The sequence below is a fragment of the Phyllostomus hastatus genome, unplaced genomic scaffold, assembly GCF_019186645.2.
Source record: "Phyllostomus hastatus isolate PE091 unplaced genomic scaffold, TTU_PhHast_1.1 phas_scaffold_21, whole genome shotgun sequence".
Classification (NCBI taxonomy): Eukaryota; Metazoa; Chordata; class Mammalia; order Chiroptera; family Phyllostomidae; genus Phyllostomus; species Phyllostomus hastatus.
The window spans coordinates 23,398,044-23,411,155 of NW_025334017.1; the positions used below are offsets into that span (position 1 = coordinate 23,398,044).

At 49.0% G+C, this 13,112-nt stretch overlaps 1 protein-coding gene across 4 annotated transcripts in view; it reads right to left on the minus strand.

The window, feature by feature from the left end:
- The window catches only part of NCALD (neurocalcin delta), a 339,563-nt gene that overhangs the window by 1,884 nt on the left and 324,567 nt on the right, over positions 1-13,112 (minus strand). For all 4 annotated transcript variants that reach the window (XM_045861406.1, XM_045861404.1, XM_045861408.1 and 1 more), the window contains one exon: positions 1,649-1,754. In XM_045861406.1, the coding sequence (XP_045717362.1) occupies positions 1,649-1,754 (106 nt within the window). The remainder of the gene's footprint in view (positions 1-1,648; positions 1,755-13,112) is intronic.

Sequence of the window (13,112 nt, forward strand, 5' to 3'; positions counted from 1 at the left end):
ACGAAGGGAAAGGGCAGGAGTTAATGTATCTGTTGATTCTCAATGTGCAGAGCAGGCCCCCTCTAAGCCTGTGTCCTGGCCATGTTTTACGAGCTGTGCCCGGGCTCAGGCACTGGTCGAAACGGTGACAGCTTCCTCAGGTGTGAAGGCTGGCGTGAGGGAAAAGAGATGGGAGTGGTCCCTTGACCACTTTGGGGTCCCCCAAAGGGTGACTCTGGGCCCACAGGTCAAAGTGGTAGAACCAACCCCGAGTTCCAGGTGCACAACCAGCTCTCTCTGGCTAACTACCCTGTGCTTCTAAGGTGTCGCCGGGTGAACTGCAGGCCCAGACTTTTCTCAACAGGTCAGCAGCCAGAGGTTAGAAGCGAAGAGCTTCCACCAAGAAGAATCTAATGGCGGCAGACTCTGGATGAGTCCTGCTCCGGGCAGGGGTTGGACTCGGCCTTGGGGTTTATCCCGTTGTCTGGATCTTCTCCCTCCCAGGGCCCTATTCTAAAGAGGCGGCTGGGCCCGGGGCAGCACACACAGCCACCTGTGCTCCTTGGAGCAGAGCAAAACGTGTGGTTAGACATCAGCAAGTTCATTAACTATTAACATAACCCCGTACTTGTCTAGTCTTTGCAAAACAATCAGGCTAGTTGCTGTGAGTCAGGTGCCTAAGGGAGGATAAGATGTCCTGGTTGGTAAGGGCACCTCTGTGGAGGAAACACGGCAAGTGGGCTGTGCTTGGCCAGCACCCACAAATCCTCAGGCAGCAGGGGACCCTGAAGGATGTGGGGTGAGAGAGGCTGGCTCTAGTTCACAGCCTCCTGTCAGTATGTCCATCAGCTCATCATGGACCAGAACTGCGGGGGACGCCCAGCAGGGCAGGTGAGCTGGTAATACAGCAAGAGCTGTGAGTGACTCAGGGCTCATTACAGCCCGGGGCTCTGGGCCTAGCATGACAAACCCAGGTGTGACGTCCAGATAGGGTCGTGAGTTCCAGCAAATAAAATACAGCGTGCCCAGTTAACTTTGAATCTGAAATAAACGACACTTTTTTTCATATACATATGTTCACTATGCTGCATAGGGCATACTTGTATGAAAAAACTCACTTGTTGTTCATCCAAAACTCAAAGCTGGTGGGGCCTCCTGTATTCTGCCCTGCAACCCAACGCCTAAAACCTTCTGCTCTGAAGTTCGAAGCCCAACCTTCCTTTGCACTTTGCTTTGCGTCACCTGGTTGCATTTGCATTGTGAGGGCCCCCTCCCTCCCCTCCCACGCCCACCCACCCAAGGCCGTGGGGGCCCACTTGGCTCCAGGAAGCCAAACACAGAGAGTGTGCAGGAGAGCCTGCTAACGCCCTGGCCACCTGGGGGGAAGCCACCGGGGTCTGGGTAGAATGACACCCAGTCCCTCCCACTTCCTCATTAGCTCGCCTGCAGGGACCCAGCCTGCTCTGGCCTGGGCCTATCCCCACCCGATCCTTCTCTGTCCTGCTCCGCCGAGGAACAGGCAGGATGAGCTGCTGTTACAAAGAAAAGGCTGTGAGCCAGGTCCTTGTGGCCAATATCTTGTCCCCAAGTGGCGTTTCCCTGCTTGGACACCCTTAGCCCCTCGAGCAGCCCCCACTTGGGGCAAAGCAAAGCAGCCTCGGCTACCTACCATCTCTGTTGGTGTCCATCTGGCGGAAGATCTTTTCTGTCCTTTTCTCTGGGGTTGACTCATCTTCGGGCATTTTCATTACAGAGGACACCATCTTGTAGATCGCCTGGGGACAAATGCAACACAGTGGGAAGAGGGAAACACGGGCTGGGTTGGCCCACAATAGCCCTGTCCTTAAATCTCCCCATACAGGGCTGCAGTGAAGGGAATGTTCCCCTTCCACGCGGGGCCTGGCCCCGAGCCTGCTGATGTGTCTCGGAAACAGATGCACAGTCTCTGATGGCCACAGAGCTTTGCTGTGGCACTGAGAAACTTCAGGAGTAACAGCTGCCAGGGAGACCCACCAGACCCGTGGGTGTAAAGCTTCGATGTGCATATGAATGCCCTGGGAATCTTGTGGAAATGCAGAGTCTGACTGGGTGGGGTGGGTTGGGGGATGTAAGGGAGGGGTCAGATTCTGCAGTTCCTACAAGCTCCTGTGTGATGCCCATGATGCTGTTCTGAGGACCCCACTTCTGGGAGAAGGCTGCAGGTGACACTCCTCAGGCCAGAGGGACAGGTTGGTGTCTGATGCGGTCTCCAGCTAGGTCGCTCAGCATGCCGTGTGCCTGACAGTCTGCAGGCTGGGGCCCTGGTCTCACAGGCAGGCGTCACCCACCCATCCAGTGCCTGTCCCCTTGCATGTGGCAGTCGTCTCCCATTCCTTCTCGGCAAGCTCCCAAATATCCCCCAAAGGGAAACAATGTGCCATCCAAGTTCTGGCTTAAGTAATTATGCAGCGTCAGGCTTGAGACACACTGGACCCAGCGGAACCCTGACGAGCAGAAGAGGGCCCACCTGAAGGAGCTCAGCTCACAGTGCTGAGCCGGCCTCCCCGCCACCGTGGGCCCCCACCCCCAGGAAGGGCCCGGTTGTCAGATGCGGTTTTTATGTGGGAAGAAAACCGGAAAGTCATTATGTTTATCCCCAGATCATGACTTTGCTAATCAGATTTACTTTGGGAACTTTGGCTCTGGGAACACGTTTCACAAAAAGTAAATTTTGCCAGAGGATGGGCACAAACATATAGAAGGTTCTGGAACTCCACGTGCAGTGGAGTGAATCGCTGGAGGGAGGGGAGAGAGGAAGGCAGCTAAGGGCGGGCAGCCTCCGGATGGGAAATGGGAGCAAAACTGACACTGAAGGCTGAACTCATCCGCTTTACAGCCGTGTTTAGGACCAGCCCGCCTTGAGTCCCTAAAATGTTCTGGAGAGAGGGGGTGAATGTTCTCCTCCCAGTGGTGACACCGGAATGAAAAGGGGACTCACCCAGTGTGCTGCCCTTGGGCTGATCTCACCCCTTGGGGACCCCTCAGGACAGGCTTCCTGAGTCTGTCTTGAAGTCACCCAAAGCCCTCACTGAACTTGAGAGCTGCCTCTGCAGCGATTCCGTCTGGGAGGAAGGTCAAGCTCACAGCTGTGGCCTTTCTGGGACCATGGGTGTCATTGGGATAAACTTGGCCACAGTCAGCTTTCCCAGGAAACGTTCACCTAAGCGTGCTCTGGGGGCAAGGAGCAAGCCACACGCTGTCTTCCCCCCGGCCCCCTACCTGCTGTCCCCTCCAGCCCAGGTCCATGCTGCCATCTGTGCTGGGGTTAGTGCGCCACGGCCCAAGCGGCTGGAGAAACCTGACTCCTTGGGGAACTAGAAAAGGCTACAGAGAGCTATCTTTACAAGTAGGAAAAAGAGATGCTTAGATTTCACGGGCCAGGTAAATGTTTAGTAACAGGAGTAGAAAGCAGAAGTCTTTCATTCTTTTTCTTTTTTTAAAATTGTTCAGTTGCAGTTGTCCCCATTTCCCCTGCTGCAGAAGGCTGACTACGCCAGCAGCGTCGTGAGGGCACCCCTTCCTCGGCATCCTTTCCTCCTGCCGGGAGCTTTTCTTGTAACTCTCGGCCCAGTTATGGGAACTGGAGCACCAGCTGATGAACACACACACACCTCACGGGAATGTCAAACTGACATACGAGTAATCTGAATGTTTTGTGAATTCGCAAGCCCAGGAGACTTAAAACAACAACAAAAACAGTATCTGGAGGCAAGCATTGCTCTAGACGTCTTTACAGGAGCAGGAGCTGACCCGCTTCACAAGCTGCAGAGGTGATAGGGGAAGAGCACAGATGAGCAAACTGTAACGTAACTTTTTTGGCAGAAGTCTTAAGGATACATGCATGTCATGTCCTCAACTTTTGGGATTCGTTGTTTCTTCCCTGAGTCTGTACTGGTCTTAGTAAGCTCATCTCACTTGGTACCTCTGGGTGCCACGTGCTGTGCGTCTGTAACTGGCTGAAGGAGGAGTCCCCCAGTTCAGAGGCCTTGCAGGGGTTGTAGAGTGCCCGGCAACCTGTCCAACCCACTCCTGGGTTTCCTGGACCAGCAGCTTTGTTTAGACTCTCATATGAGTGTTTACCTATCCTTCTTCTTTTACCTTGAAATCTCCATCCATGTGCTGAGAGCAGACTGATATGTTACCCTCCTCCAGGAAGCCTTCCATGGTCTTCTTTCCTTCTCTGCTATGTATAATTTTCCTTCCTCTCAAATGGCTCCACCTAACCTCTCTGGAATCACTTCATTCCCCTCACTCTGACTTGTAGTTACCCAGGACACTGTCCTTCTAGATGTGAGGGTGGCAGTCAGATCTGGCTATTCTTCGAATCCCCGTGAGTCCCTCACACGGGTCTGGCGCAGGCTTAGGCTCACCAAGTTTAGCGGATTCATTCAGGAATAACTGTTTCCCATCCCACCAGCTTCTTCATGCTTCTCATCCTCTCTCAACGTTCTTTCCTTATGCTTCTCATTCTAAAGTTCCTCCTTTATCCTTTCATAATTTTTTTCATTTCCCCACCCTCTTTTCTCTTCCTTCTCCCTTTCTTCATATAATTCAATATATTTATGTGAAACCTCTCAGTCTGTCAATGATGGACTCTCATCTTAGAAACCCCTCAGATCCGCTCCTGGATACACACTCGCTGCCACAGACAACTCTGGGGCCTTCGGACCGAGGATCCCACTCGCAGACCCCAGGTCGGGGGAATGCCTGCTCTTCATTGACCTCCCCAGCCCGTGTTCAGTCCCTCATCCATTCCTCCGTCATGCACCAAATATTTATTGATCAACTATTGCATACCAGGCCTTAACATCTACCCTATCCTTGCCGTCATGGGTTTACTGATAAATAAGGCAGACCAACATTACTCAAACAATCAAAGAAATGCAAAGGTAAAACCTTTGTTGGAAGCAGTGCGAGAAAGGAAGATGTGTGGTTTTAGGGGGTGATTGATGTGCTGGGGATACTGGGCCTCATCAGGAGAGTTTGCGTAGGCTGCCCTGAGGAGCGAAGACTGAGCAAAGAGGTGAAGAAAGCGTGGAGCTTAGAGAGGGAAAGGGCAGAGCGAAACACACGTGTAGACACAGAGGCGGGGGAAACGCTGAGAGCGTGCAGGGGAGTGGGGCACGCGGTGGGGCTCCAGCGCGGGCAGAGACAGGCCATCGGGCCTTGCGGGCTCTGTTACGGTATTTGCATTTCTCCAACGAGCAACACACAGATGGAACTGCTAACAAGTTTGAATGTATTATCTACATCTACTTCTCCGATATACTGCTATGCCCTTATTTGCAGGCAGTGGTATTGAGAGAATTAAAAAGTGATTATTCATAATTTAATACTTACTGAGTGTCTACTATGCACTAGGTGATGGGGATTCAATTATTTGCAAGACTGAGAGGCTCTTTCTTATTTTATATCTCACCAACCCTCTGGCACAGGGTTTGGGAGACACCATATTGGAGGCCAAAAGCACTCAGATGGGTATGGTGGTTCTCGTAATGCTTTAATGATTGTTAGGGAAGCCGTCACCTACAGGATGTCTGGGCCCTCTGGTGGTGAGTAAAACCCACCGATCTGAAGCACTCCTTGTTGCTCTAAGCCTCTAATAGCCGGGGCTCATAAAATTATCATTATGGAATTGTGATGGGAAGTCAGCTGTGTAATAACCTGCAGATTATTCCCTGAAACTCTGGATTGAACAAATGGAGAAATGACCCAGGAGACAAATGGGTTTGTATCAGAAAATGAGCTCTCACACTCAACAAAAGTCTCAACAGAAGAGTTAGCTATTAGGCAAAAAGAGCGGGGTTGGGACAGAGAAATAAGGAGCTTAATACAATACAAAACAAAACAAAAGCAGACAACAGAGGTCAGGATGCCCTTACATGAACGTATTTGCAAACGGGGCTTCTGGGATGGAGCAAGAGGCTAATGTCTGAGTGCCCTGTGGGGCTGAGGAGGGAGTGAGTGCTCCGTTAAGAGACCCACATTCACAGATGGTTCTCAGAGCAGTCAGACGAGATGCTTCATGTTTTTTGTTTTTTAAATGTGCATCAACTCGCAGACAGGAAGTGCACAAAACCAGGTCTATGTCGTGGGTGGTACCAGAGCAGCGAGCAAAGAACCAGGGTGACGAGTCCCAGCGGTCCCGAGAGTGAGTAAGAGCATGACAGCCTGGCAAAATCCAGGGCTTCACAGGGCAGAGAGGGAAAGACAACTCCAGAGAGCAATCTGAAACAAATCATGTCTTTTATTAGCTCCGATTCCACCCCCACCTCCCCCACCCCCAAATTAATGGGATTAAACCATGAAGAGGCCAGGCTACTTCCCTACTTTATTTTTAGCAACATCCATGAGAGGCCCAGCAGGGACATCCTGTTTTTAATTAAACTTGAAGAACCCCATTCTCGTCTCTGGGTAAATGCAGAGCAAGGGGACACCCAGGAGCCCAGCTCTGGCTCTGCCCTTCGCAGACCCTGTGGCCAGGGGCCTCACTAGCTTCCTTACGGTCTGTATCTTTCTTCCTTTTTCCCTCTTGGAATGTTGGAAAGGAAGGACTCCCATCCAAATCCATAAAATTTGTTGGGGGACAGGCACAATTCCAAGAGTTAAAGCTCAACCCTCTTTCTGAAGGAAACCAGACCAACTCCTCTCATCAGAAGATGTGGCGTCTTTTACCAGGAAGGACATGCAAGGCCCCGCGACAGCCAACCGAGGACAAAGAAGCTAGGCAGTACAGAGCTGTTTTTAGATTCTAGGTCAAGGTCAGCCCCCTGCTTAGAAGGCGATCACATACCAGGAGAGGAGGGTGGAGGGAGGCCACTGGGCTCTCTCCTGGAAACACTTTTAAAATCGGATGAATATCTATGTATCTGGAATGGTATAAGGGCGTTCTTATTCAGAGCTGGAAGAATATGTTAAATGAGTAACTTTCCTAGCAGTCTATAGAGGAGGTGCTTTGGGCACACCCACTAGAGATCACCCACTAAGCAGCTCCATTCTTACATTAGGTTTCATGCAAGATTTTACATGAAGCAAACTCATTGTTATCCAACGCCCCCCACCTTGATCATTTTGTAAATAGCCCTATCATCATCCTACAATCAAGTCAAAGACAGCTCTGGTACCTCTCCACCACCTGTCATCATGTCCAGGCCAACACCAGACCTACTAAATCTGCCTCCTTAATATTTTCTTAAATCTATTATTCCTCCTACCACTGTCACTGGTAGTATGCATCATGTTTAGATACGGGTAGTTAATATTCTTCTACCTTATGTGAAGTGTTATGCAAAGGCGTCTTCAAACAGCCCCTTCCAAAGAACCCTTGGACCATCCTAAACAGGGTTCTGGAGTTTGTGTTACCGGCCTTCACACTTTGGGAGGCGGGGGGCAATAATGAGCTTGTGTTTGGGATGTTGACCTTGAGGTACCAGCACAACATCTTGCGATGTCCATTAACAGTTGAAACTAGCAGAGGTGAAGATCTGGAGGTAATCTGTATTTTCATCCATAAAATGGGGCCAATGAGGTTGTCTCGAGGATCAAATGGAGCCCCTACGTGCACTAGGTTGACTGGTGTCCTGCAGAAAACCATGCCCGTCCAGAACCTGTGAACCTGATTTGGAAATAGGGTTTTTGAAGATGTAATCAGGTTACAATAAGATCACACTAGATTAGGACAGGCCCCAATCAGCCCAATGACTGGTGTCCTCAAAAGAAGAAAATTCGGACAAGGCACATAGAGAGAATGTCATGTGGTGGTGGAGGCAGGGGTCAGAGGATGTACCTGCAAGACAAGAATCACCCAGGATGGCCAGCCACCACCGGAAGCTGGGAAAGAGGCCGGGAACGGACAGCCCTCGGGAAGTCTCCAGAAGGAATCAACCTTGCCCACTCCTTGATTATGGGCTTCTGGCCTCTAGAACTGTGACAGAATAAACTCTTCTTATTCTAAGCTACCCAGTTGATGGTACTTCGTTATGACAACCTTAGGAAAGTAATACAGCGTGGAAAGGACTTAGCATCAGGCCCAGCCCATAACAAGCACAGAGAAGATGAGACTTCGGAGCGAATGAAAGGAGACAAGTGCTGTGGCTGGAACTCTGCTTGGGAATCTCCATCCATGTTCAGGAGCAGGAGAAGGAACAGGAGTCCACAGAGGAGACTGGGAGGGAGCAGCCAGAGCGCCCTGTCTTTTGGGTAGACATCACTCATGCTGCCAGATGCCAAGGGTTGAACCCAAACTGTAGTGTGGCTTGTCCTGATAAGATCAAATCCCTAATAGGAAAAGGCACAACCAAACACGACTAATAAGCAAGCACTACGTTAGTTCTAAGAGAAAGTCACCAGTGTAAGCAATTGCTTTCAAGAGTTTCCTCCAGGAAAGAAATCTCAGCTGCATTCCAGAGTGACATTTGTGGTCCACATTTATAATTGAGAATTAGGCAAGAGTTGGGAGCTGAATTCCCAGGGGCCACATCACGATGGATTAGAAGCTCCCTCCCCGCCCCATTGTTATTTCAGAATCAGAAGAGCACAGTGTTTTAGGCCCCCGAGGATTCTATTCAAAGTGACATAGTGTCTATGACGCCAATTTAGAAAGATCATTGGGAGAAAAAACTTCAAGTGCCACTCAGGAAGTGCTTCCAAAAAGGATGTACAGAAGTCTCTCCGGTCCTTACTTTGGTTCTCTGTGATACAAACATCCACAGGCTGTGGTTGCCTGGAACGGTCCCAGTTGGTACTCTCACAGCTGGGCAGGATTACTCTGTGAGTTTGGTGCCACCACAGGGCAAACCTTTGCATGGCCACCCACCTCCTCATCTGGTTGCTCTACAGCTGTGTATGCCTTATTCATCACATGAGTGAATCAGAAACAAATTCTTTTCCCCATAGTGCTAAAAGAAATAAAAATGAAATTTGTTTTTAGTTATTTTTTAAAAACTATTTATTTATTTATTTTTAGAGAGAGGGAAGGGAGAAAGAGAGGGAAAGAAACATCAGTGTGTGGTTGCCTCTCATGTGGCCCCCACTGGGGAGCTGGCTAGCAACCCAGGCATGTACCCTGACTGGGAATTGAACTGGCGACCCTTTGGTTCACAGCCCGCACTCAAAAATGAAATCTTCTGTGATGGACTGACAGGGTACACCCAACCTCTTTCCTTCAGATTTCATTCATACAAAAGGTGTGAAAAGATAAACAAAAGGTATTCTGAGGTTCATTCTGTCTTCATCAAAAGTGCCAATTAACCCAGAATTGCAACTAAGGGGGATTGCAACTGATTCCAAGACAACAGTATTTGAGCACTAACTATTTTCAAAGCGCTCATTAACATCCAAGTAATGAATATGATAATTAGAAACTATTCTAACCTGGTCTTTAAAATAAACTCCCTGAGAACTGCTGTGGGTCAGACTGCTACTCAGACTATACATTCCTTTTGGAAGGTCCCTGACTTGAGCTTGAGAACAAATCCAGACAGGCCATCCCCACATTCCCAATGCACAAAGTGCACCTGCAGGCAGGCTCAAGTCCACAGTTCAGAGTTGGGGAACCCCTGGTGCCAACCATACTCTCCCCTAGAAAGGTGATCTTTCTCCCATCTGAACCCTGTGAACATCGGAGCAGCCCGTAAGCTTTAGCTCCTTCCCAGAGGGGCTGGTGTTTAGCAAGAAAGACAACAGGGGAAGAAGGCCAGGAACCCCTAAGGCTATCTGTACAAGAATCTTCTGTGAGTTCTGCCAACTGGAGGTCTAGCTGGGTCGCCCCCTTTTCTTGGTGAACATATACTGTATGACTAGGTAAGTTTAACTTAAGGGTTAATAAAAGATTGTATTGCTTTGACCTTTGAATGGGAAATGACCTACTTTTATTTTGTAGGAAAACGTCCTCTCCCAGCTAGGAAAACTTCTATAGAATAACAGCAGCCGACATTCATCGACACCCCGTGACAGGCGCTATGCTCGGCGCTCTGTTTGTAATGACTGTTTAGCTCTTACAGTGACCCATGAGGCAGGTGCTGTAATTAGTTCTAGTTCACAGATCATGGAAACAATGCACAGGAAAGTTCAGTAACTCGTCCAAGGAAGAGAAGGCAAAGGGAGACTGGAAAAGGAGGGAGGCGAGGTGATGCTGACCAAGCTGCCAACTCTCACACGCCAGTTCCCCCCGGCTCCCTCTTCAGCCTTCATTCGGACACAGGTGCTCACTCCTAACCAATGGCGGTCCTGTCGTTAAAAACTTCTTTCAAGGGTCCCTGTTACTTTCGCAGACCAGAAGGAGGGACAGTTCATCTCCATGTTCTTGCTACATTCTCTCCCTGGGAGTGTCGTGGTCCCATCGATGGATCTCTAAGTTCACTTCCCTCATTTCCAAGATCCCAGTGAGCATCTAAGCATTCATGGCCCAACTGGCCACACTGCTCACGCGCTCCTTGGCCCTTCCTCAGACACGGTCTCGCTGTAATGGGTTGTGGGTACTCAGACCTGCCCGCAGCGGGGGTGAGGGGCAGGAAACTGAGTAGGGCAGACAAGGGTCTCCATCCTCTTGCAGCAGTGGGCTGACCCCCATCCGCACCCAGAGGGAGCATCTGCTGCAACATGGGGAAGGCCCGAGCTGTCATCTGGCCTAAGGCTCCCAAGAGGCAGTTTTGGTGCCATAACAAAATACTGGACCTAAATCGTGTTCCTAAATTTGTCACTTAAAAAACAAACAAACATGTTCATTTAAAAGAATGTAAAAATGCTCATTTAAGACTCTAAAAATACATCTGCATATGGTTTTGCTTGTTCATCCAGATGTTCCAATAGCACAGAATTATTTTTTTTAAAGGAACACAGCTGCATTTTGGCATGTGTGGCAGACTGAAAAATGGTCTCCCCTCAAAGTGTACCTCCTAATCCGTGGCACCCATGAATAGACTTACATAGTAAAAGGGAATTTACAGATGCGATTACATTAAGGATCTTGAGATGTGGAGATTATTCTAGATTATCTTGGTGTTTGCAATGTAATACAAGGGTCTTTATAAGTGTGAGAAGCAGAATGAGACACCCACAGGAATGGCAGCATGAGACGGACTCAGTCAATACACTGTTGCTGCTTTTAAAGATGGATGAAAAGGGCCACAAGCCAAGGAATGTTCCAGAAATGAGCAAAAACAAAGAAACAGACTTTCTCCTAAAATCTCCAGAAGGAACACAGCCTGTGGACACCTCGATTTTAGCCCACGGAAGTTGATGTCGGACCTGTGACCTCAAGAACTGTAAGATAATAACTTTGTGTTGTTTTGAGCCTCTAAGCTCATGGTAGTTTGTTACAGCAGCAAGTGGAGGCTACTCCAGTGTATTTCAGCATCACAGAGTCCACGTCAGAGTCCTTCCTACCAATCTCGGGAAGCACAAAGGATTTCAACTGGCTGTCGTAAACAGTATTCTGTAGATGGCAAAGCTAAGCTACAGGAAGAAACACCAAGGAAGAAAAACTAAATTCCATCCATTGTCAAGCCTAATGATGAACTCGTTCAGACCCCCAACTTCACCTCAACCAGTTATTAGTGTATGGAGGTGGACATTATGAATTTGCATTTAATAAATCATTTGAATTTCTGAGCCTTGGAGTGACAGGAATTCAGCCAAGAACTTTGATACTGACACTTGTAATCAAGCTGCAGGTTTTACTCAGTTTACCAAAGAAAGCCTTAATTTGTATATGATCGGCAGGCCCACAGCCTGCCTCCTTCTCATCACTTCTAACAGATGCAGAGCAGAACCCAAGGGACAGTGACTCCTCCAAAGTGAATGCAGCATCTGCGGATGCAGGTTCTGCTAAAGGGTGCGAACCAGCTAGGACCAAATACAAGAGGATCCCTGCAAAGGCACACACCTTTTTGGGACAGCAGTAAGGCCTGGAGTGTGGGCTTTCAAAGGGTGGGGGTATGGTGGGGGTGGGAATAGTGTAGGAAGTTCCAGAACATTCTACAGCAAATTCCAATTCATCACGGAATTGGAATCCCTGAAAACTGGGGATTAGCATATGAATGAGACAGAATACATGCGTTGCCAGTTGACAAAGTGGCAGAATAGAATACCATAGCCCTTAGTAGGAAAATGGTTCCAAATGTAATTTAATCTCATTGGCAATTTGGAAGCCACCTCAGGCTGCTGCAATGTTTTCTCTCTACTGCAATGAATATTGATTATCAGGGTACGGTATTGCAGAAAACAACTTAGGAAATTTGAGATCTCCATTTGCAGGCTTCTTAAAAACTCTGAGTATATGTGTTTATTAAGGAATCTGTATCTTTCCAGCTATGACCTGGAAACTTACCGTGGGCCTGTGAGTGGACTGAGCTGCTTCACAGAGAAGAAAATGCCTTGTTAGGCTGAATGCTCCTTCGGTTTTATGGTCACTTTTGACATTCCGCATCGGATACCGAAGAAGTCAGCAAGGGCTCAGAGAGTGCTTGCTGGCACCTCCCGCACATTCTCTGCAATGGTCCCAATATCCCTTGCAAGCTGGATTCCACAGCACAGTGGAATCTATTTTCCTCCCTATACTATTGATTCCCAGTACCAGCTACTACTTAGTAGGTGCTTCACCCCAGGTGCGGAATGTGTGCCCACGTGGTTGGGAGGGTTCTCCCAGCTTAGGGGTCAACATCTCCATCAACGTGCGGCAGGTGGTTAGGCAGGCTTGAGCAGAGCAAGGAGGATGGGTCAGCTACAGAAGGTCACCAAGGCAGAAAGCCCCAGGTGTCTAGCAATGGGCAAAATTGGGCAAACAAGGACCTCACCCCCGGGATAACCTTTCCTTTGCCTAGCACATTGATGGTCATATGGTTTAGATCCCTTGAACTTTCATATAACTGGTTGTGCAGTTTAGACACCCTGACCTTTCATATCATAGCTGGTCATTAGGTTCAGACCCTCCCCTGACCTTTCTTCCCCTGGCATGTCACCAGTCATGTGGTAGACCCCTTAAAAAGAGGAACAAGGGGCCAAAGAGTAGCCTCGCATGACCCTCACATAGGCCCTTCATGACCCCTCCCTTAAGCATTAACCTCTAGGGATCATATCTAGGCTGCAGCTGTGTT